General features: G+C 51.9%; 1 protein-coding gene across 1 annotated transcript; it reads right to left on the minus strand.

Annotated features, from left to right (window-relative positions):
• Nucleotides 1–6432: 6432 nt before the first annotated feature.
• On the minus strand, nucleotides 6433–6810 carry LOC128948284 (olfactory receptor 14I1-like; the record flags this gene model as incomplete). The annotated part of the gene is made up of 1 exon (XM_054292934.1): nucleotides 6433–6810. A coding segment is annotated over exon 1 (378 nt), but the record flags the coding sequence as incomplete, so codon positions are not given.
• Between the last annotated feature and the right edge of the window lie 18868 nt (nucleotides 6811–25678).

Raw genomic sequence — 25678 nt, forward strand, 5'->3', positions numbered from 1 at the left:
AAAAACACAGCTGCCAGACCCAACACACGATACTGGGATAAAGGCTGTCACCCCACGACAGGTGCCCAGTTGGAATTGGATCTCTCCGAGAGCACCTGAGAGAGAGTAGAACACCTTGCAAGCTGCAGGTCCCTGACAGCCCCACAGGGCTCCTGGCCCATCAACATCTGCTCTGCTCCAGTCTGAAACAGGGCCCAGCACGGTGCCGGGATCATCAGAGAGCTGAGGTGTGTGCTGGAATTCAATGCCCTCCCCATCCTGCAGCAGCCCTGCATTTCCCTCCTGCAGCCTTGGTCTCCAGCACAGCCATGGAGGCTCTTTGGGCTCTGGACTGTTCCTGCAGCCCCCAAGGGCAGCTGAGCTCTGCCTTTGGCACAGTCAGGCTTGGCCAGCGCAGGCCATGTTCAGCAATTGCTTGTGTGTGCCTGGCCTTGCTGTCAGCCCTGGCAGCGGCTGGGTGGCCCCTTTGTGGCCCTGTGCCGGCCCAGCCATGGTGGCCCAGCCCCTGTGCAGGCCCAGCCCAGGCCAGGAGCATTGCGGCTGGGAACGGCCCCTGTGCCATGGTGCCCACAGCAGCCTTGAGGCTCTGTGCCCCATGGCCTCCCTGCTGGGCAGCCTCTGCCAGCTCCTGCAGAGGCCCTGGCACCTGTGGGGCTGCACAGACAGCCCTGCCCCGGGCTCTGCCAGCCTCTGGGCCAGCAGAGAGGCAGCCAGGGCTGGCCATGGCTGCGAATAGGCCCTGAGCCCCGCAGGAGGATGGAGCTGGGCCACAGCCAAACTCAGCCCAGGACAAAGCTGGGCTCAGCAGCCAGGGCTGCCAAGGGCTGGGCACAGAGGCTGGTGCTGACAAATGTCCTGGGCCCCCTCCCTGCTCTGTCCATGCCCCCAAGGGCACAGAGCAGCCTCCTCTCTGGGCCACTTGCCTGTTTGCAATGCCTTGCACAGGTGCTGGCCCTGCCCCACAAGGCCTGGCCTGAGTCCTGCCCCTGCACGCTCAGCCAGGCTGAGATGGACACTGATGGTCTCTGGGCCAGGCTGTCTGAGCCCAGCCCAGCTCCCTGCAAGCTCTGCCAGCTGCCCTGAGCTCTGGGCAGCACCAAGGGCCTCTCTCCAGCCTAGCCCAGCCGGCTCTGGCCCCACAGCTCTGCTCAGGCCAGGCTGCTCTGGCCACTGGCCCCATGGCCTCAGCCCTGGCAAGGGCACAGCAGCAGCTGCAGCTGCCACAGGACTCAGCCCTAGCCATGGGGGAAGGAGCTTGGCCAAGGCCAAAGGAGGCTCCTTGGCTGCCCTGCTGCCCTCTGCCTGAGGTGCTGAGAGCTCTGCAGCCCCGGCTGCCATCCCATCTGCCCAGGGCAGCACAAGAGCCCCGGCCTTGGGGCCCTCAAGAGCTGCTCCTGCTCCAGGCCCAGGGCCCATGCCAAAGCTGGGGCAGCCACAAAGCTGTGCCCATTTCTGTTCATTGCTGCTCTGATGGATCCTCAGCCGCTTGGAGGCTGATGATGAATTTTCCTACTCCAGGGCCTCTTCTTCCTTGAGCTTTTCACTTCAGGAATTGAGAAAAGATCATAAATATTTGTTCAAAAGACCCAAAACAAGAAAAGTCCATGGGAATAATCTAAGTTTTCAATTCTTCTGTGGTTAGACAGATTTCATAAGTCTCTTCAAAGTGAATATACCATATTGAAAACAATGCAGAGAGAACTGTTTTGTCCTGGTTTATTTTCTTCTTTATAGATTGATATCAGCAATCCCCAGTGGATATTGATTCCCAGCACCTCCTAATGCAGTTTGAACAGATATGAAAATCAAGACCCTTTGTGGCTGACAATCAATCACACTTTGTCACTACCCCCTCCCCACCATTTTCCTCACCCAACCCCTGGCACTCAGAGCAGCTGAGGAATGGAGTCGCATCCAGGGCTGTCCCCAGGGCTCAGGATTGGGGCCAGGTCAGTGAAATCTCTTTATTGCTGATCTGGATGAGGCCATCAAGGGCACCCTCAGTCAGTTCCCAGGTGAGCCCAAGCTGGGGGGAGTATGGCTGGAGGGCAGGAAGCTCTGCAGAGGGATCTGGACAGGCTGGAGCCATGGGCCCAGGACAGCTGGATGAGGTTCACCAAGGCCAAGGGCCAGGTCCTGCCCTGGGCTCACAACGTGGTTCTGTGATAGATATAAACATAATTAAGTTCTTGTATCAGAATGCTTAACCTGGAGCGGGGGCAAAATAGCTCAAACAATTCCTGATTTGGAAAGCTGCCAGTGGTGGATGGAGAAGGGAGGTCAGGCTGCTTTTTGTGTTGAGGAAATGCAAAAACCAGCCTGACTCATTTCATCTCCTCCTGTCCTGGCTGATCTCCCCTCTTTCCCCTTCCACCCATTGGCTTTTGTCTCCCACCAGGCCCCCCGGTGAAGAGCCTGGCTCTGTGTTCTCCATCCCCTCCTGGCTGGCACTGCCAGGCTGAGATGAGGAGCCCCTCAGCCTTCCCTGCTCTGGGCTGGACAAGCCCAGCTCCCTCAGCCTCTGCTCACAGCCCAAGGGCTCCAGCCCCACCTTGGAGGTCCTTCCCAGACCCTGCTCCAGCTGCCAGACATCTTTCCTGCCCTGGGGAACCCAACCCAGGCCACGGTGACCTGGATAATCCCTGTCCTTCATGTCCTGGTCACACAGCCCTAGCCCCTTGTCCCCATGTCAGGCTCTGGGGTGGATCCTGTGGAACATCCTTTGGTGGAGGCTGTGGCTCCAGATGGGCCGGGGGGATCCCGGGGGACATGGACCCTGCTGGGCATGAACAGCATTGGACTTGTTGGGAGAAACTGTGAGGGGAGCTGGGGCAGAGTGACCAACCCAGTGACCTGACACAGCCCTGCTGGGATGTCACACAGCCCCTCTGGGATGTCACAGACTGCTCTGTGATGTCACAGCCCATTCTCTAATGTCACAGTGGTCTCTGATATCAACTGGTCTCTGATATCACAGCCAATTCTGTGATGTCATATTCTGCTCTGTGATGTCAGATCTCTGCCCTGTGGTGTCACAATCTGCTCTGTGATGATGTCTATGATGTCATACCTGCTCAATAACCTTACATACTGCACTCTGTGATGTCATAGCCCACTCTGTGACCTCATGCTACCAGATGATAAATTGTCTACACCAGGTGAACTCACACCTGGAGCTTGTTCTCCGAAATTCCAGGCCTATGGAAGCCACACAATGCCCATTGTGTGAGAAGGGCAACTGGAAGTTCAGCAGCCTCAGTGTCCTGCCAGGTCTGCCAGGCCCACGGGAACATTGGGGTCCACGACCACCAGGGACCACCAGAGAGACCCCCAGGACAGAAGAATGCATGCAAAAGGGGAGGGGAAATATGTTCATGATTTCAGGGAAATTATATCATATGTTTAGTCCAGAACAATCAATGAATATGTGTGCAAAATATAAACAGAAACTTTCCTGTGCTCAGTCTGCATAGCTTTGGGAGGAGCTCTCCCCCATGCATCCAGCTGAATAAAGAATGCTGCTTCTTAATACTACATTGGGGTTAAGAAGTTTTCTTTTTTACCAAATTTTTGGTAACACTCTCACTGCCAAGGAAAGCTCTGTCTCCTGCTGTTCACAAACAGAGAAGGGCTGGTGGCAGATTTGGGGCTCAGAGGTTGCCTGGAGTGCAGTGACCATGAAATAATCAAGTTTTCAATGTTCTGGGAAAGAAGGAGGGGCAGCAACAAAACTTCTACACTGGAATTAGGAAGGGCAGACTTTGGCTTATTTAGGATGCAGATTTGGGGAGTACTGAAGCAGGCACTGATTTTTTTTAAGGAAAACATCCCTTAAAAACAAAGGGGTCCAGGAAGGATGGGCACATTTCAAGGAAGTAATTTTAAGGGGGAAGGAGCAGCCTGTCCCAGTGTGGCAAAAGATGAGCTAGTGAGGAAAATGACTGGCCTGGCTGGCCGTGGAGATTTTGTGGGAAAAGAGGTGCATCAACTTTGGACAGAAGGTCAAGCAGCTTAGGAAATGTTTAAGGATGTTGTGAAGTCATGCAGAAAAAAAGTTAAGAGGTGAAAACTCAATTAGAGTTTAACCTGACCACTTCCATGAAAAAAAAAATAGACAATGTTTCCACAATTAAATTATTAGCAAAACATGGGATAAGGAGAACCTCTACTCTTTATTGAATGCCGTGGGGAATATAGTAACTAAAGATAAGGAGAAGGCAGAGGTACTTAACATCTTGCTTCTCTCAATTTTTGATATTAGGACAGGCTGTCCTCAGGACAAGTGCTCTGCTGAGCTGGTAGATGGGCACAGGGACTAGAACACTCCCTGTAATCCAGGAGGAAGGAGTTGGTGACCTGCTGAGCCACTCAGATGCTCACAGGTGTATGGGATTGGATGGGATCCATCCCAGGGGGATGAGGGAGCTGTGGATGAGCTCCCCAAGCTGCTCTCCATCATTTACCATCAGTGCTGGCTCAGCAGGGAGGTCCCAGGGGACTGGAGGTGCCAATGTGAGCCTATCCCCAAGAAGGGCTGGAAGGAGGAGCTGGGGAACTCCAGGCCTGTCAGCCTGACCTGGGTGCCCGGCAAGGTTATGGAACAGATCAGCTTGAGTGCCATCACAGGGCACCTACAGGATGGCCGAAGGGTCAGAGCTAGCCAGCATGGATTTCAATATCTGCATGGAATGGTCTGGATGAGGGGATTGTTTCCAACATCAGCAAATCTGCAGATGACACCAAACTGGGTGTGAGTTTGGATCTGATGGAGGATGGAGGTAGGAGGGCTCTGCACATGGCCCTGGACAGGCTGGATCCAGTTGTGGTTTAACAAGGATGTGTGATCCAACAAGGTGAGGTTTAACAAGTCCAAGTGCCGGGTCCTGCACTTTGACCACAACAACCCCTGCAGCAGTACAGACTGGGGACAGAGTGGCTGGACAGCAGGCAGGCAGAAAGGGACCTGCAGGGACTGATGGACAGCAGGCTGGGCATGAGGCAGCAGTGTGCCCAGGTGGGCAAGAAGGCCAATGGCTCCTGGCCTGGATCAGGAATGGTGTCGCCAGCAGGACCAGAGCTGATGTACACAGCATTGATCTGGCCCCAGCTCTGAATGCAGACATTACTGCTGCAGCTCCAGAATAGGGAACACAAATGGATCACTGCAGAAAACTTTGCTGGGAGATCCTTTAGCTCCTTTAAAGACTCCAAGAGCACAGCCCCTCATTGACAGAGTCTGTGGGCACAGGGAAGGGGCAGAGAAACCAAATGAGAAATGGCACAAACAATGGTTTTCCTTTGTGGACAATATAAAAAACTAAAACACAGGGAAAAAAAGAACAAATCCAAAAGAACTATCAAAGGTTATTTATATTACAAATTATTGATATTACTTGGCCTGTCCCTGCTGCAGCCCCGGCACTGCACCCCCAGGACTGTGTCCGGCCCTGGGAGCACTCAGGCCCTACAGCAACACCAGGGCCACCAGGGCAGTGGGGCAGGGCCACGGCAGCAGCACTGGCAGCACCAAGTGCTGCTGCTGCTGGGCACAGCTGCTGTGCCAGCACTGATCTGCCCCAGCTCTGCACACAGACATTGCTGCTGCAGCTCCAGAGAAGGCAGCTAAAGGGCATCTCTGCAAAAAACTTTGCTGGGAGATCTTTTCATTCCTTTAAAGCCACCGAGAGCGTAGCCTCTCATTGACACAGTCTGTGACCACAGGGAAGGTGGAGAAAAACAAAATGACACAAACAATGCCTTTTCATGTGAACAGTATGAAAAAAAGTAAAACAAAGAAAAAGAACCTCCAAAAGGAAACCCACAAAAATATCAAAGATGACTTTTATTACAAGTGATTTGCAGAAATTGGCCAGCAGTTTAATGTTCCTGAATGCATCCAGTCATCAGTCTCCACACTGCAGCCTTGAGCTCCTGGTTCCTCAGGCTGTAGATGAGGGGGTTCAGGGCTGGAGGCACCACCGAGTACAGAACGGTCACTGACAGATCCAGGGATGGGGAGGAGATGAAGGGGGGCTTCAGGTAGGCAAACATGACAGTGCTGACAAACAAGGAGACCACGACCAGGTGAGGGAGGCAGGTGGAAAAGGCTTTGTGCCGTCCTTGCTCAGAGGGGATCCTCAGCACAGCCCTGAAGATCTGCACATAGGAGAAAACAATGAACACAAAACAACCAAGTACCAAACAGGCACTAACTGCAGTGGGCCCAAGTTCTCTGAGGTGGGATTTGGAGCAGGAGAGCTTGAGGATCTGGGGGAGTTCACAGAAGAACTGGCCCAGGTCATTGCCATGGCACAGGGACAGGGAAAATGTATTGGCTGTGTGCACGAGAGCATTGAGAAAGGCGCTGGCCCAGGCAGCTGCTGCCATGTGGGCACAAGCTCTGCTGCCCAGGAGGGTCCCGTAGTGCAGGGGTTTGCAGATGGACACGTAGCGGTCATAGCACATGACAGTCAGGAGGGAATACTCCGTTGAGATGAAGAACAGAAAGAAAAAGAGCTGAGCAGCACATCCTGTGTAGGAGATATTTCTGGTGTCCCAGAGAGAATTATGCATGGCTTTGGGGACAGTGGTGCAGATGGAGCCCAGGTCACTGAGGGCCAGGTTGAGCAGGAAGAAGAACATGGGCGTGTGCAGGTGGTGGCCGCAGGCTACGGCGCTGATGATGAGGCCGTTGCCCAGGAGGGCAGCCAGGGAGATGCCCAGCAAGAGGCAGAAGTGCAGGAGCTGCAGCTGCCACATGTCTGCCAATGCCAGCAGGAGGAAGTGCCTGATGGAGCTGCTGTTGGACATTTGCTGTGCCTGCACATGGGGACCTGTTCATGGAGAAAGGACAGTGACAAGTCAGGAGAGGCTGCTTTGAGCCAAACCTGGCCCGTTCTCTGCAGACTGTTCCACTGGGACTCACCCACCCTTGTTCCTGCTCTAGAAAAACCTTCACCCAGATCCCTGCCTGAGCTCCGGTGTTGCTGGCTGAGTGTGCCAGGAGCAGCCAGGGCTCTTGAGGAACCATCCCTGCCCCACTGCCCTGGATTTGTGGCCATTTGGCAGAGGGACAAAGCTGGATATTCAGCATTTTTCAAGGGAATCACTCCTAATGAAGACAGGCTTGGTAGCATCTGCTCTCCCAATTCTACTGGCCATGGATGGCAGGAGCTGGTTTAAGGAATTGTTTTCCTACCCACACATTGTTCCTGGCTCTCTGAGGTCAGAAATCCCCAGCATTTCTGCTGCACTCAGAGTTTGCCACTGAGAGATGTGAGAGGCAAAGGATTCCCTGTGGCTGAGGAAAGGTGAGGGGCTGTATGGGCTTGTTCCCAACTGCCTTTGCACCTTTGGCTGCAATCAGAGCACAATCACACTCCTGGGTCACCCTGGGATAAACCAGAGCCTGCCCAGAGCAGAGGGATCCCTGAATGTCTCACCCTCCCTAAAGGTCTCTGGGCAAGGTCTCAGCCCCCCCTTGTGCCAAGGACACTCACGACTCCCTTGGCAAACCCAACAGCATTTCCTCAGCTCTGGCAGCTCTGCCCTTCCCCGTGGGACATTCAGGGAACTCCCAGAGGCTCTGGCACAGATTTGCACCCAGGAGGGCAGCTCAGAGCTTGGAAGGGCACAGCAAGGAGATCCCTGGCTGTGCCCATGATAGGATCTCAGGGAGGGGGCTCAGCTCATTCCCCTTTCCCATGGACTGCTTTGCCCACAGCCCCACAGGAGCCAGGGAAGCTTGGACACCCCATTCCCATGGACACACCCCTGCCTGGCAGGAATGCCAAGGGCAGTGCCTGACTCAACTGCTGCAAATGCCAGAGCCTCCCTGAGAGCAGCAGATAACAGTGACAATACCAGGGCAGGGCAGAACCAAGAGAAGATGTTGTGGTGCTGTGCCTGAGAGGGCAGGGCAGAAACAGCCAGGCACTCAGGACAGTGTTCCCGTGCCCAGCTGTGCCTGGCACCTCCTGGCACCAACAGTGCCCTCATCCTGCCCCCAGCACTGCTCTCTTCCACCCCCTCTCCTTCAATGAGCATCTCCCTGGGCCTGGACATTCCCTCCTGAGAGGAGCCTTGTCCCTGCCAGCGCTCACAGAGCCCATCCCAGCCTGTGTGCCCTGTCTGGGGCCCTAAAGAAACCTGCCTGTGTGCAGGGCCCTGGCTGGGGCAGGCTCTGTGTGCAGCTGGGCAAGGGCAGCTCAGGAGAGCCCTGCTGGGCCCTGCAAAGGTGATGCTGCTGCTGTCCAGGGCTGAGGAGTGGCTGAGGGCCCTTTGGGAGGCTCCCAGCAGAGAGACTGACCAACCAAAGTTACGGTTCTGGAGTCTCTGTAAATGTTTACCCATTCCTTTGGTGATCCAGTGTGTCCCTTTCAATTCAGAATGTTCTGTGATTCTGGGATTACAATTCCTGTTCTGCTTCTTTGATTCCCCTGTCGTTTTTAATCAAAAGAGAAAAAGCCCCTTGCAACAGTGTTAGAACAGTGAAGGAAAAACCAGACAATAATTGGAAGCTTCCAGGTGTCCCAGTGGGGATGGGGCACACCCGGGCCCTGATTTCAACAATTTATTAAGGTTGTTTAATTAAGATATTTAACAGGAACAGCCAATAGGAGATTCAGTTGCCACAGTTACACACCCCTTCTTCAACCCATTGGAGTAGGTCCAAAGGCTTCTTTGCCTTCCCTTTTTGTTATGACTGCTCACCTTCTGGTCAATTAAAAAAATGTTTTTCTAGGTTCTCTTCCTGATAGTAAGACTTTTCGATAATAATACTGATAAGACTGTATTTCAGGAATGTATTTAGACAGTCAGCTTGTTTTTCTAAAATCTAAGAGCAAGGTTAGGAAACATACTGTAGTTAATTAAACATTGTAATTATATAAGTATATAATAGTAGTTTAATATAGTTAATTAAGAATTTAGTAGTGTTAAGTAAGGATTGTAAATTTATAACTATATAACAGTAATTTACACAGCTATGAATATATCAAAAATGTATAAAATGAAAAAATCTTTTTGCCATCACCCCAATGTTCCCATCTTTCTCCAAGTAGGAAATTGAAAACACTCTCAAGAAAGCTCCTGATCTTTACAGCAATCCCAGGCTTACCTTCTTTGGCAAGTGTCCTCTGGAGCTGTGCCCAGGCTGGTCTGGAGCTGGGAGCAGCCCTGCCCCACCCAGCCCCTCTCAGCAGCAGCCCCTGCCCTGCTCAGGGTGGCTCCTTCCCCCCAGAGCTTCTCTCCAGCGCTGGGAGCAGCTCCCCGGGCCGGCTGAGAGCTGTCCCTGGCAGGCAGCAGAGTCCTTGCCCCAGCACAGCGCCCTGGGCTGCAGGACCCTGCTCTGCAAGACAGCCCTGGGCACCCCTGGCTGCAGCCCCGGCTGCTCAGCCCTGCAGCAGAGCCTGGCAACAGGAGCTGCCTTGGGCTGTGCCTGGGCTGGGGCAGCAGGGAAAGCCAGCCCTGCCCTAGGGCCACAGCCCTTCCCTAGAGCAGTTCTGAGAGTCCTCCTGAAAGGTCCTCAAAGCTGTGGGATGTGCCAGCTCCAGGAGATCCCTGCAGGAACAGCAGCTTCTCTTCTTACAGCCAGGGAATGACTGTTTCAAACCTGGGCTGATTTCTGCTCTGGTTAGCCCCGAGTGAGCTCTGCTCTGTGCTCCCATCCCAGGCTGACTTTAACCCCTCTGTGCCTCTGTGCTGTGCCCAGGGTGGCTGCAGGCAGTACCGCAGCCCTGCTGGGCTGTGCACAGGAGCTGCTCCTGGGAAGAGCTGTCTCTCTGCAGCGCTGCCCTTGCCAGGAGCTGCTTCTGTGCTGAGAGCCTCTCTGTAGCTTTTTCAAAGGACTTTGGGTTTTGTTTTTGCCTTGGAGTCTCTCAGAGGTTTGTGCAATCATGGCTTCTAATTACCTGCTGTAATTAGTCCCTGGAGAGGCTTTGTCAGTAACAACACTCAGTGGGGCTCATTAATGCTTCAGGATACTTCAGTTATTTTAAGGTACTTGGTGTTTCTCTTTTGATACAGACTCTGTGAGAGGTTTATGCAATCATGGCCCCAATTACCTACTTTATTAATCTCTTGAGAGCTCTGTATTGACACTCAGTGGAACTCATTAATACTTTGAGATAATAATGGTTTTTAAGGTATTTTAAGGATTTAAGAATACTTTTAGGTACTTTTAAGGATATTCCTTCCCACACTGAGTCTCAGAGTTTTTTGTCCTATCCTGGCCTTCAATTGTCTACTCCAAGGAGTCCATGAGGAGCCTGGGTTGGGTATCTTCCCCCTTTCTGGTTTACAACAAAGATGGAACTGAAAGAATTTTGTAAGACTTTCTAAAAGCATTCCAACAAACATGGGGCAATTAAAAATACAGCAACAACCACTAAGAGAATGAATACTCCTGTTTTAGCTCGACATCATCCAACCATTTAGTCCCTTGGATTGGAAGAGTTTATTGAACCAGTCTTTGTTTTCCACTTGAAGCTTCTTGAACCCTTCCTTCAATACCTGAATACTCTTGTGGATTGACTCACTGTAGCTGGAGAGGTTCATGCAACACATGCCCTCAGAGTCTACACACCCATGCCCATGTGCCCAGAGTAAAAACTCTATCGCTGTTCTGCAAGGTGGCATGTCTGGTGGTCTCTATGTCTGAGAGCAGGCCACTCAATGTGAGGGAGGTAGCATTGGTTTGCTTACTTAACAGGCACCCAAGATGGTCTGATTGTCCTAAAGCTTTAGCTGCAGCCACCCAAGGTAGTCCAAACTGGGGGTGCTACCATCCAATACCTGGATTAAAGCTTTCAAAGCCACCTCTCTTATATCATCCAATTCTTCTCTTGGGATACCTGCTGCTTCATCATCTGGTAGGCTGTGTTGTCCTTCTCCAGCTAGATGGTTGATTGTCAATTCCGCCCTTGCCTCATTATTAGCATAATCTGCTATTAGTTGATTTAGTAAACACTTCCATCCCTCTTCCCACAGGGTGTATTCTGTAGGTGATAACAACATGGTCATAATACATTTTAAATCATAGGGGCTTAAGACACGTAACCATGGCCCTCATTAGGCCATTAAAACGAGGTAAGTCCTTCCTATGGTCTTTAGCTGCCCTACACAGATCCTTGATTTCCTCGTAAACCAGTGGCTGATACCTGGGATTCTGCCCCCTTCTTTCATAACATACTGGGGCAATGAAGAATTTCAAAACTATTTGCCAGTCTCCTTCCTTTCCTAGGGATCTTCTGGGGTTGAGGGGTGAGGTGGCTCTGAGGAGTCCAAAGTGACTTCTGGGGAGGAAGAATATCTTGGAGCTGAAACATTAGGATTAGAAATAGTGTGACAGTTGGGTTTAGTATCTTTGACCATGGAGTTATATTGTTGCTGGAGGGTGAGGCAAAGGGCACTTCCATTTTGTCAGGTGTTGGGGAGGAAGGGCCTTGATCTAGGATGGCGGACTTCCAGAGTGGAGTTCTGGAGGCATGGTGCAGGGTGGAGGTGGAATGATTGACAGTGGGGCATGACCTGCAGTTGTGGGCGTGGAGTCTGGAGATTCGTTCAGGGAGGAAGAGAAGGTTGTGGTAGCAGGAAGTGGAAAAGCCAAGATGGAGGGAGGATTTTCAGTCTCTCGAGCCACATTCAGGCTCCTTCCATCTTGAGTTTCCAGGGCAGGATGCTCCAAGTCTGCGTGGCCATTGCCATCTTGGACCATCATGCAAGGTCTGAGAAAGGCGGGTTTGAGGGGAGGTCCTGAATTCGGAGTGACCAACGGATTTAGTTTTCAACACACTGCTTGCTGGTGAGGGTGGTGTTGAAGATGGGGAGCATATGGGGTGCAATGGGGTCCCTTTTGATCTGAAGTTGTACAGTTTAACTCCCACGGAGTCCCAAAATTCAGTGGTATGGATTTCATCAGCAGAGGCATCTGGAAAATTTTTAATGATCCACCTCATGATTGATTTCTATTCATTCTTTGAAAATACTTTGTCATGATCAGTGAGAATTAACTTAAAGCATCCATATATACTCCTTTCTACTTTGGAGAGCTGGCTGCCCATTTTTCTTATTCTCTGCCTTATGGGGAAGAGCCACGGAAACACCCCAAATCAATTATGGGACGTGGGTGCATATTGTAAAAACACAATGGCAAAATGGGCAATAAATGTCTTGCATTTCCCTAAACCCACCTGCAATCCTATGCAGGTGAAATCATCGTTGTCCCTGCCAATCCTGGGCAAGGTCCCTCGAAGCAACGATAAATCCACCAGGCCCGGCACAATCCAAAATCCCATGGAGTACTGGCCTATCCATCAGCTAACCCCAGCTGACGTGACTGACACAGGGAGGCCTGATTGTCAGGGTCACTGTTTGGGGGACAAATGTCGCAGTGTGGGTGGCTGCAACAAACCTCTCTGGTTCCCTGAGTCAGGGCGAGGGTGGCGCAAATGAAAAGGAGCGGGTTTGATGGAGTTGACCAAAAAGAACTTTAATAATGGAGTGAAAAAGAATAAACATGGAGAAGTTGAGAACAGTATGAGGAGCAGGATCCAAAAACCTGAGACAAAGGGGAAGCAGTAACATGTCCACTTGGGGGTTGAACATTCTAGAACAATAACCCTGTAGAGGAAACAAGTAACCAATAGGATACTTAGCATAAAAACACTAAAGGCTTATGGGGGAAATCTCAAGCTCATCCTTAGTTAAACAAATGATTCCCAGGGCTTGAAACTCATGCCCAGTTCTTCCGAGTTAAAATCTGGCTGAGTCTCAGTTACAGCTGGGCTAACTACCGCACCACTGCTTTGTACTGGTCCCTTGGGACCGTGTGGCCCAACAGAGCCACAGTGATGTCCTTGGTTCCATAAGGCCCCACAGTGTCACAATGGTGCCTTGGATCCATGGTGCTCTGCAGTGTCACAATGGCCCCTTCACTTCACAAGGCTCCCAAATGTCACATTGGTCTCAATAGGATGGAAACCATAGAGCCTCCATGTTTGAGGAGCTGATGAACAGCAACCACCAGAGGCCAAGGCAAACCTGGCCTGTCTGTCCTGGCAGGTTTGCTTGGAGCAAGCCCTGGATACTTGAAATTACGAATGTGGAGTCCTAATTTCAGACATTTGTGCCTGGAGAAGAGAGATATTTTTCTTCCATAAAAAGAAAAGCAGAGAGCCTTTTCCAGTGTTTGGAAAACAGGTGAGTGCTGTCACTCAGGAATAAAAGAACAGACAGACCTGTCTGTCCTGGCAGCTTTTATCTGGCAGCAATCCTTAGATACACAGAAATTTGGAAGTGGAATGCAAAGTTTGGCCATGGATGCCTGGAAAAAATGGACAGTTATTTTCCATAAAAAGAAGAGCCCAGAGCCCCAGTGTTTCAGGGGCAAATGGGAGTGGCCTTCTACATTCCAAGGTCAGCCAGACCTGTCAGGTGATCCCTGGGAGGCCAAGGCAGCCACATCTATTTCATGTTCCCTTGGTTCCACAGGGCCCTGCAGTGCCACAATGGTTCTCTTGCTTCCATGATGCCCTCAGGTGTCATAATGGCCCCTTGGTTACACAAGTCCTTAAGGATCTTAATGGTTTCTATGGTTCCACTAGGCCCCATGTGTCGTAATGATCTATTGGTTCCATGAAGCCTCTCTGTGTCACCATGGCCCCTTGGTTCCATGGGCTCCAGTGGTGCCCTGATGATCCTCTTGTTTCCACAACTTCCCATAGTGTCACAATGGTCTCCATGATTCCATGAGGCCTTGCAATTCCACAATGCTCTCCATGGATCCATGGTGCCTCACAGGATCACAATGGCCCTTTGGCTCCATGAGGCCCTGAAATGCAGCAATGGGCCTCTGGGTTCCACAATTCCCTGCTGCTTCACACTGGCCCCTTGGGACCATGCGGCCAAACAGAGCCACAACAATGTCCTTGGTTCCACAAGGCCCCACAGTGTCACAGTGTCCCCTTGGATCCACGGTACTCTGCAGGGTCACAGTGTTCCCCTTGGTTCCACAAGTTCCTACAGTATAACAGGTTCCCCAAGGGCCTGGACTGTCACCATGGCCCATTGTTTCCACAATGCTCCACAGTGTCATAATGGTCTCCATAGGAAGGAAACAAGTGAGCCCCAGTGGTGCAGGATCAGATGAGAGGCAGTCACCAGAGGCCAAGTCTAGCCAGACTTGACTGTACAGGCAGATTTTGTCTGGGAATAACCCTTGGATGTAGAGAATTTAAGACGCAGAATCCCAATTTATGCCATGGATGCCTAGACAAGAAAGACAGTTCTTTCCCATTGGAATAAAAGCACAGAGCCCCAGTGCTTCACGGTCAGATGGGAAGTGGCCCTTGACATGTCAAATTCAGTGGGACCTGTCAGACAGCCCCCAGGAGTCCAAACCAGGCAGATCTATTCCATGTTTCATTGACTTCATGGGTCCTAACACTGTCACAATTATGTCCTTGATTCCATGAGGTCTTGCGAAGTCACAATGGCTTCTTGGTTTCATAAGCCTCAACAAAATCACAGTGGTCTTTTGGCTCCATGTGGCCCTGTTATGTCACAATGGCTCCTTGTTTCTATGGGCCCCACTGTTTGATCATTGACCCTTGCTTCTATAGGGCCCCTGAGCTACATAATGGTCTCCTTGATTCCATGAGGTTCCATAGTGTCACCATGGTGTCATTGGACCCACATTGTCACAACTGACCCATGGTTCCATGAGGTTCTGTGGTGTCACCATGGTCGCTGTCAGAGGCTGGATGAGATCGATGTCCCGAGACACCTTGGGATGCACAGAATGCCCGTGTGGGGCCAGGGCTGGGTCAGGCCTTGGTTTGTGGTGGGACAAAGCCCTGCCCCCAACCCTGGCAGATCTGTCAATCACACAGCAGGGGCGGTGTTAACCCAGCCCTGATTGGCTGAGCTGTCAGTCAATCACATGCCAGCAGCTGATACCTACCCTGACTTTGATAGGACAAACAACGTGCAGTCCCACCCCAGGGGCGGGCCCATGGAGGCCCAGGGGGTTAAAAGCCAGAGCACGAGGCCAGCCCATGGTCTGGATCTTGCCTGCTCTTGGGGTTCCTCTGTTGTGATGCTGGACCCCAGGAGTTAGTACCTATGTGCGTGTTGTTCTATAGATCTTCTGTCTTTCTGTTGTTCTCTATTTCTTCTCCTTCCAATCCTACTTACCTGGAAGATTTTTGGTAACTTCACATGTTAAGGGTTAAAGGATTTTAGGTTAAATGTGTGGGAATCTAGGGCACAAGGAAAATTTCTCTGTCTGCTCGGAGGGGTCCTGACCTCCCAGAGAAACACCACCTTTAACCTTCCCCCATGGAGAGGACTTGAAGACTTTGAGATAGATTAGAATTTACCAAAGCGTGAAATAGATAATAGAGAGTAGTGTAGTATGTCGCTTGAGTGAGAAATTTAGGTTTTGGGATTATTAGTATGGTGTAGATAGGAAGCAAGATGGAGGAATTGGGGTGTAGTCCCTGTCTTCTTCTTCATCTGCTCCATTTTCTGCAGTGTTGGTGGCACAGGGTGATTGGTCAAGGAAAGCACAGTGCAGAGGTTACATGGACAGTCAAGGGATGACTTATTGGTCGACAAGTAGAAAAATTGTACGTGTTAAGAGTTAATTGGATGAGACAACTTGCAAAGACCTTGAAACCATACATTTTGGGGGCATTTTGCAGTGCTTTTCCAGCACGCTGAGCCTGGTGTGGACAGCAATGCCAAACTTTAGATAAGATAACAATAAACAAGCAGCTGAAGACCAAAAAAGTCCCGTGTGTCTCCTTTTACCTGGCACAGAACTGCTGTAGGAGGGTTTCCCCCATCCAGGGAGCCCACAGAAAGGCCCAACATAAAACAAACATCAATAACTGGTGCCTTGACAATGTTTGTTATGAGTTAGCTTTTTCCATAAAATTGTTTACTGAAGGGTGTTGTCTTAATTGGCCAATCATGTGAAATGTGTTGATTAAATGACCTTGAGGTCCAACTGTAGCAAACCAAGGTATAAAAGAAGAGGATTGAAAAAACAGGTGGCTTTTAGCCCTTAGCATTCTGATCTGATTCCATGTCATCTCTGACTCAAAAGTGATATTTGAGTATCTGTGGGGGCTATTGAGGATCCTTTCTGCACCGTGTTGCCCAACAGCAGCTTCTCTAATAAACTCTGCCTGAACTTCCCACTGTGCCCATGACAGGAACCCCCGAGACAGTTTGGGACATCCCAGCTCTTTGGCAGCCTGGGGACTCCTGGGATGTCCCTGTGGACCCCCCCTGAGTGCCTGTGACAGATCGGTGCCTTTGCAGCCCAAGGTCCCCTGGGATGTCACCATGGAATGGCTGTGACTGCCTCTGACCACAAGGCTCTTTACCATCCCCAGAAAGCCCTGGGAGGTTTCCATGGAGCCCCTGTCTGTGCCTGTGACATTCCAGCTCTGGAACAGCCTGGAGACTCCTGGAAATTCTCCATGGAACCCTCTGAGGGCCTGTGAAAAATCTGATCCTTAGCAGGGAACCATCACCATCCCCTTTTGCTATGGTCTGTTCCCATGGCAACTGTCAAAAGCTCCTTTTTTCTATGGTCAGTTTCCATGGCAACCATCACCAGCCCCCTGTTGCTGTGGTCAGTTTCCATGGCAACCATCACCAGCCCCCTGTTGCTATGCTCAGTCCCTTGGCAGCTCCATGGAGACCCCATGCCAGGGGTGGTTGCCATGGACACCAGCTCAGGCCTGCAGCCAGTGCCCGTTGCCATGGCAACCATTGGCAGCCCCATCCCCAGGCTCATGGGATCCCAGAACCACAGAATTGGCTGAGCTGGGAGGGACCCATCAGGATCCTCCAGTCCAACTGCTGGCCCTGCACAGGACACCCCAACAATGCCAGCCTGGGCCTGGCAGCGCTGTCCAAACGCTGCTGGAGCTCAGAGAGCCCTGGAGCTGAGACCCTTCCCTGGGGAGCCTTGGCAGGGCCCCAGCAGCCTCTGGGCAAAAACCTTTTCCTGACACCCAACCTGAGCCTGCCCTGACTCAGCTGCAGCCGTTCCCTCCACTCCTGTCCCTGGGCACCAGAGGGAAGAGGTTGCCACAGCCTCAGCCAGGGACCCGCTCCCAAGGCTGTTGCCATGGCCACCAGGGCTGGGACCAGCTGGGATGCTCGGTTTCCACGGGCCAGGATTCAGGAATGGGATTCCCCACTTTCCTGCTCTTGCTAAAACCGCGCTGCCCTCGCTGCCCTCCCGCCTCCCATGGAAAGCACAAAAGGCAAAGATTCCGGGCTGGGATAAGAACAATTTACTGGAAACACCAACGAGATAAGGAACAAACAGGAACAAAAACAATATTGATAACAGAAGGGATAAATAAAACTGTTTACAGGGAAAACTAAACGCAACTCACTGGGTCTTCCTGGCCACAATTTCCTCCTGCCTGGAAATTTCACCCTTCTCCTCAGGGAGAGAGAGAGACCCTTTCCTGCTCCTGGCAATGACCTAAGGTGGGAGTAAATGTAATGACAGAGCCATGGCCAGACCCTCATGTTCTTCCATCCCACATCATATCATTGGCAGGGGCAAGAAAAGGTACAGGTGTCTTCCCAGCATGGATCACAGGGAACATGGATTACCAGGGCTCTTCCCAACGTGGGTTCTCTCATGGAGGATAAAGCTGGAGTTGGGCATGAAAGTCTTCCTGCAGTTGGGGCATGGGCAGGGTTTCTTTTACTGGTGACTCCATTCGTGTCTGGTCAAGTGAGAGCTGCTGGTGAAGCTCTTCCCACACTGGGGACACTCGTAGGGCCTCTCCCCAGTGTGGATGCGCCGGTGGGTGATCAGGGTGGAGTTTGCTTGAAGCCCTTCCTGCAGTCAGGGCAGCAGAAGGGTCTCTCATCTGTGCAAATCCATTGGTGCTGGAGGAGATGAGAACTGGTGTGAAACTTCTTCTGACACTCAGGGCACTTGTAGGGCTTCTCCCCATGTGGTCATTTGGTGGATGATCAGTTGGGGCCTCCTACTAAAGGTCATCCCACATTCCCCACACTTGCATGGCCTTTCCCCAGTGTGGATCCTCTGGCGGCAGCTCAAGAGAGACTTAAGCCTGAAGCTCTTCCCACATTCCCCACATTCATAGGGCCGTTCCCTGGTGTGGGTCTTCTGGTGGGAGATCAGGTTAGAGTTCTGGCTAAAGCTCATCCCACATTCCTTACACTCGCTGGGCCTCTCCCCAGTGTGAATCTGCTGGTGCTGGAGGAGACTGGAGTTGGTCTGAAACCTCTTCTGACACTGGGGACACTCGTAGGGTCTCTCCCCAGTGTGGATGCGTTGGTGGGTGATGAGGGCGGAGCTGCAGCTGAAGGCCTTCGCACACTCCCCACACTTGTAGGGCCATTCCCCAATGTGGATTATCTGGCAGCTGATCAGGGTGCTGCTGTGCCTGAAGCTCTTCTCACACTCTGAGCCCTTGTGGGGATTCTCCCCATCATGAAGCTGCTCACGGACCACCAGCTCTTTGCTCTGGCTGAAGCTCTGTCCACCTTCCTGGCTCAGGGTGGGTCTTCTCTCCTCAGAGCACCCTGGGCTGCGTTTGTAGCCCCTACTCCTGTGGGATCTCTGAGGCATTTCCTCCCAGTTGTAATTCTGCACCATGGCACTGCTCAAAATGGCCTCTTCCACAAGGTTCTGCCGGGGACATTTGTCCTCCCTGGTCTCCATCCTCAGCTCCTTCTCTGGGGGAGGAAGGACAAGGAGAGGATGGGATTTGCCTCCATGCCAGAGAGAAAGGGAAGGAGATCCCCTCAGTGCATCCCCGGAAGGACGGCGTTGGCAGCAGGTTTTTCCTGCAGCCAGGGGCCGTGCTGGGCTGGGAGATGGAGCAGGAGAGAGGGGGAAAGGGGCACTGACTTCCTCCTCACCTGCCTGGGTGTCCTGGGGCATCTTCCTCTTCCTTGCAGTCTCTCCCTCCATCTGGCTAAGTTTTAGGAATGGGAAATTCTGTTTTGGGAGGAAAACAAGAAATGAGCACACTAAATTTTGTACCGGATTGAAGGCAAACCAGGGGGAGAGTCTAAGTCAGAATTCCAATTCAAAAACAAAATTAGGATCAAGGCAATGATACAGAAACACTGCCTTAAACTGACAGAGTCAGGATATAACCTGACACCATGTTGGTCAGGGTGGTGGCTGCAGTCCCATTAAATGGTGGCTGCAGTCCTGTTGGAGTGATGAACGTGATTCTGTCCAAGAAGTGATGCTGTAGAAGGGTCTGGTCTTCCTCTGAAGGTCCAGTGGTGGTTATGGAGCTCTTGTCCTCTGGGAACCCAGTAGGCAAGGTGCTGCTGGTGTTGCCAGCCTCAGCTTATATCCAGGTAGGAATTCTTGGATCCTCCCCCTGGGCGGAGCATCCCACAATGGGATGATGGAATTTTATCAGTCCTGCAGTGCCACTCAATGGCCCATTCACAGAAGATATCTCCCCTGGAGGGCGTTATCAGGGGTGAGTCATGCAAGAGATGAAGAACACTGCCCCACCTGCTTATAGCAGTTGATGAAGATGGGGATTGAAAACATGCATTTGGTTACATCTTGCATGGCAACCTGAAACAGTGGGGTAATCCCTGCTCAGGGGGTGAACACCACCCTGCTTACCCAAACTGGCTCAGGTGTAAAACCGCCACCCCGGGAAGGGCACACACACATGGGACAATGTCACACTTTCCCTGCCCCAGGTGAGGTCTCTGTTCCTGTCACTCTCTTTCAAAGGCTGGAGTCTTTGCCAAATGTTAGAATAATTTTTCTCTTTGTCCCTGTCACCTTTGTGACAGCTACACAGAGCTTCCCCTTCCTTTTCATAATCCGTATTGGGCCTAATTTCGACTTTTCTTGCATCAGAATGTGCCAGCAGCTGAGCTGGAGCTGTGCAGGACCAATGGAATTTGGATTTGCCACAAAATTAGAAATAGAACCAAAATAGCTTCTATTGTGAGTTTATAAAATTTTGGGATTTGTTTGCATTTCCATCACAGGTGGCTTGTGGGAAAAGCAAATTCAAGGCATTTTATCTAGGATTAATTTTGATTTCTGACAAGAAACAACCTTACTTTGTCTGGTGCCCAGGGTTGATCGAGGAGCCTCTGTGCCTCTCACCCTGGGGTGTGCTTCAGGAGGTTTTACCCTGTCCCAGGCCATTCCCCAGGGGGTGTCCCAGTCCCTGTCACCCCAGGCCATTCCCCAGGGGGTCTCCATCATTCTCACCCCAGGAAATGCCTGGGGGGTCTCCCTCCCTCTTTCCCCTCTTCCACGGGGTGCTCCGGGCAGTCTCTGTCCCTCTCAGCCCTGGGGGATGCTCGGCGGGGGTCTCCATCCCTCTGGCCTCAGGCAATGCCTGTGCAGGGCTGGGGATCAGGGGCTCTGTGTCCCTCTCACCGCTGAGAGTGCTTGGGGCTGGGGGGGCTCTCCCACCTTCTCACACCTGTGAAGGCCGGGGGATCTCTGTCCCTCTCAGCCCTGCTGTGACCCCACCCAAACATCATCGGGGTCAGAGGGACAGAGACACCCCCAAACCCCCAGAAGGGCTGAACTTGTGGATGGAAAAATCCCAGCTGCCCTTTTCTTCTGGTGCCTCCTCCTCTCCTCAGCTGAGGATGTCAAACTCCCCAGGAACAGGAAAATCCCCATTCCCTGTTTCCTTGTAGCTGCGGCCTGGAACATCCACTCAGAGTGAAGAATTTTCTGATAGCTCTGCTGAATGACAATGGCAAGAGGTTTGTGAGAATGGGAAGAAATTGTGTTTTGATAGTAAATAATATGTGCAAAATTATTTCGTTCTGACATATTCCTTTTCAGTCCGTTCTGGTTTGTTTTCAGAGTGCCACCTTCTCAGCTGATTGTGTTTGTGCCTTTCTTTCTCTGCTACCTTTCTTTGCCTGCTCTGTTTCTCTCTCAGCATCTCCCTTGACCCAGGGCAGCTCCCACCAAAGACCCTGCCCTGATTTAATTCCCAATCCAGGACCTACAACTACCATGGGTGAAGATATGAAGGCTGGCAGTGAAACGTCACTGTAGGATCTTGCTCCACTTGGCTTTTGGCTCCTTCTTGAGAGCTTTTCCTTCCAGGGCAGGAACATCTTTTGCTGGCAGGGAACTGGAATTCCAGCCCCTGGGAGTGTGTGCCATGGATCCCAGAGGGGCATTCCCGAGGCTTCCAGGACACAGGGAATGGGGATTTTCCTGCTTCTGGTGAGTTTGACATCCTTGCCAAAGGAGAGGAGGAGGCACCAGAAGAAAAGGGCAGCTGGGCTTCATCTTTCCACTTGAATTAGGTGGGGGGGGGAAATCTCTCCTCTTGTCTGTAGCTGCTCCCACAGGGATGTGACAGCTGATATCAGAGCCCCAAGGGTCAAAGTCAGGGCTGCCCTCAGGGAATGCTCACCTCCTATTGAGGTGGGAGCGTGGGAGCACCTGGATCTTGGAGCACCCAGCTGCCCCCCATGTGTGGAGGTGCCTGAGGAGGGCTGGGACAATGCCAGGGACATCCCGCAGTGACATCCCCCCTGTCCTGTTCTAGGTGAGCTCAGTCCCAAACCTGACCCTGACCCTGGTCTCGATCTCACTCCATGTTTAGACACACTCACAGTTCTGTATTTATTCTCATCCCAGTGCCAAAATTGTTTAGCCCCAGACCCAATCCCAACCCCAGCCCTAAAGCCAATCCCATGTGTAGCCTTAACCCCAATCCCAGCTCTAATCCAAATCTCAGCCCCAACTCCAATCCCAGCCTCAATTCCAGCCCCTTCCTAAATCCTCAACCCCAAACCAAATCCCAGGTTCAGCCCTTCTGGGGCTTTGGGGGTGTCTCTGTCCCTCTGACCCCGATGATGTTTGGGTGGGGTCACAGCAGGGCTGAGGGGGACAGAGACCCCCCCGGCCTCCCCAGGTGTGAGAAGGTGGGAGAGCCCCCCCAGCCCCGAGCACCCTCAGCGGTTAGAGGGACACAGAGCCCCTGATCCCCAGCCCTGCACAGGCATTGCCTGAGGCCAGAGGGATGGAGATCCCCCGAGCATCCCCCAGGGTGAGGGGACAGAGACCCCTGAGCATCCCCTGGGCTGAGAGGGACAGAGACTGCCCCGAGCACCCCCTGGCACAAGGGAGAGAGGGAGGGAGACCCCCCAGGCATTCCCTAGGGTGAGAATGATGGAGACCCCCTGGGGAATGGCCTGGGGTGACAGGGACTGGGACACTCCCAGGGCATGGGCTAGGGTGACAGGGACAATTGCAACAAATTCCTCCTGAGCGTCCCCCAGGGCAAGAGGCACAGAGACCCCTTGAGCATCCCCAGGGCACTGGACAAAATAAACTAGGCAGAAATCAAACTTAATCCTACATAAAATACTTTGATGAATATTTGATTTTCCCGAGAGTCACATGTGATGGAAATGCAAACAAATCCCAAACAGGAATAAACTGACAATAGAAGAAATTCTGTGGCAATTCCAAGTTTCATTGCCTCCTGCACAGCTCCAGCTCAGCTGCTGGCAGGTTCCAATAAAAGAAAAGTGGAAATTAGGCCCAATACAGATTATTAAAAGGAAGGGGAAACTCTGTGTAGCTGTCACAAAGGTGACAGGGATGAAGAGAATAATGATTTTCACATTTGGCAAAGAACCCAAGCCTGTGAATTCCAGAGTTATTTGGGAATTTAGCTACTTGAATTGCGTTTTTTGTTGGACTTTTAGCAGCCTTGTGTTCCTCACCATGGGGTGAATGAACCTTGTCAGTCTCGCTGGTAAAATTTGCTCCCTTTCCTCCAGTGATTTTAACAAACTTTTCAAGGAAGGACAACAAAATATTTTCTTTTTCACTGGCCACCTCTAACAGCCATTTTCCTCATCAGTTCTCCCATAAGGTGCTCAGAGGAAGCTGTGTCCAAGTTTCCAAGAGTTCCTCCAGAGAGAACCATAACCTCCTCAGAAGAGGCAACCATGCTGTTGTCAAAGGCACTTGGGGTCAGACAACGGTGCCCTGAACCCACTATGGCAAAATAATGTCGCAATCTGCTTAAGAAAATTGTTGGAGAGATTCCTCTGCCCCAATTAAGATACTAACAAGACCAAATCCAAGGTGGATTTTATTGAACAGTAAATGTGAGGTAGAGAGAGAGTTGGAAAGAAAGAGAAAAGGGGGGAGAGTAAGGGAATGACAAGGGACAGAGACCTCACCTGGAGCAGGGCCAAGTGTGACATTGTCCCATGTGTGTGTGCCCTTCCCGGGGTGGGGGTTTTACACCTGAGCCAGTTTGGATAAGGGGGGTGGTGTTCACCCCCTGAGCAGGGATTACCCCACTGCTTCAGGTTGCAATGCAAGATGTAACCAAATGCATGTTTTCAATCCCCACCTTCATCAACTGCTATAAAGAGGTGGGCCACTGTTCTTTATCTCTTCCATGAATCACCCCTGATAACGCCCTCCAGGGGAGATATCTTCTGTGAATGGGCCATTGAGTGGCACTGCAGGACTGATAAAACTCCATCATCCCATTGTGGGATGCTCTGCCCAGGGGGAGGATCCAAGAATTCCTACCCGGATATAAGCTGAGGCTGGCAAAACCAGCAGTACCTTGCCTACTGGGTTCCCAGAGGACAAGAGCTCCATAACCACCACTGGACCTTCAGAGGAAGACCAGACCCTTCTACAGCATCACTTCTTGGACAGAATCACGTTCATCACTCCAACAGGACTGCAGCCACCATTTAATGGGACTGCAGCCACCACCCTGACCAACATGGTGTCAGGTTATATCCTGACTCTGTCAGTTTAAGGCAGTGTTTCTGTATCATTGCCTTGATCCTAATTTTGTTTTTGAATTGGAATTCTGACTTAGACTCTCCCCCTGGTTTGCCTTCAATCCGGTACAAAATTTAGTGTGCTCATTTCTTGTTTTCCTCCCAAAACAGAATTTCCCATTCCTGAAACTTAGGCAGATGGAGGGAGAGACTGCAAGGAAGAGGAAGATGCCCCAGGACACCCAGGCAGGTGAGGAGGAAGTCAGTGCCCCTTTCCCCCTCTCTCCTGCTCCATCTCCCAGCCCAGCACGGCCCCTGGCTGCAGGAAAAACCTGCTGCCAACGCCGTCCTTCCGGGGATGCACTGAGGGGATCTCCTTCCCTTTCTCTCTGGCATGGAGGCAAATCCCATCCTCTCCTTGTCCGTCCTCCCCCAGAGAAGGAGCTGAGGATGGAGACCAGGGAGGATAAATCCCCACGGCAGAACCTGGAGGAAGAGGCCATTTTGAGCAGCTCCATGACACAGGATTTCAATGGGGAGGATAATCCCCGGAGATTCCACAGGAGTAGGGGCTCAAAACCCAGCCCAGGGTGCGCTGAGGAGGAAAGACCCACCCTGAGCCAGGAAGGTGGACAGAGCTTCAGCCAGAGCACAGAGCTGGTGGTCCGTGAGCAGCTTCATGATGGGGAGAAGCCCCACAAGGGCTCAGAGTGTGGGAAGAGCTTCAGGCACAGCAGCACCCTGATCAGCCACTAGATGATCCACATTGGGGAATGGCCCTACAAGTGTGGGGAGTGTGCGAAGGCCTTCAGCTGTAGCTCCGCCCTCATCACCCACCAACGCATCCACACTGGGGAGAGACCCTACGAGTGTCCCCAGTGTCAGAAGAGGTTTCAGACCAACTCCAGTCTCCTCCAGCACCAGCAGATTCACACTGGGGAGAGGCCCAACGAGTGTAAGGAATGTGGGATGAGCTTTAGCCAGAACTCTAACCTGATCTCCCACCAGAAGACCCACACCAGGGAACGGCCCTATGAATGTGGGGAATGTGGGAAGAGCTTCAGGCTTAAGTCTCTCTTGAGCTGCTGCCAGAGGATCCACACTGGGGAAAGGCCATGCAAGTGTGGGGAATGTGGGATGACCTTTAGTAGGAGGCCCCAACTGATCATCCACCAAATGACCACATGGGGAGAAGCCCTACAAGTGCCCTGAGTGTCAGAAGAAGTTTCACACCAGTTCTCATCTCCTCCAGCACCAATGGATTCGCACAGAGGAGAGACCTTTCCGCTGCCCTGACTGCAGGAAGGGCTTCAAGCAAACTCCACCCTGATCACCCACCGGCGCATCCACACTGGGGAGAAGCCCTACGAGTGTCCCCAGTGTGGGAAGAGCTTCACCAGCAGCTCTCACTTGACCAGACACGAATGGAGTCACCAGTAAAAGAAACCCTGCCCATGCCCCAACTGCAGGAAGACTTTCATGCCCAACTCCAGCTTTATCCCCCATGGGAGAACCCACGTTGGGAAGAGCCCTGGTAATCCATGTTCCCTGTGATCCATGCTGGGAAGACACCTGTACCTTTTCTTGCCCCTGCCAATGATATGATGTGGGATGGAAGAACATGAGGGTCTGGCCATGGCTCTGTCATTACATTTACTCCCACCTTAGGTCATTGCCAGGGGCAGGAAAGGGTCTCTCTCTCTCCCTGAGGAGAAGGGTGAAATTTCCAGGCAGGAGGAAATTGTGGCCAGGAAGACCCAGTGAGTTGCGTTTAGTTTTCCCTGTAAACAGTTTTATTTATCCCTTCTGTTATCAATATTGTTTTTGTTCCTGTTTGTTCCTTATCTCGTTGGTGTTTCCAGTAAATTGTTCTTATCCCAGC

The sequence above is a fragment of the Melozone crissalis genome, unplaced genomic scaffold (genome assembly GCF_028551555.1).
Source record: "Melozone crissalis strain CALT ecotype California unplaced genomic scaffold, PUWL_Pcris_2 ptg000120l_1, whole genome shotgun sequence".
Lineage (NCBI taxonomy): Eukaryota > Metazoa > Chordata > Aves > Passeriformes > Passerellidae > Melozone > Melozone crissalis.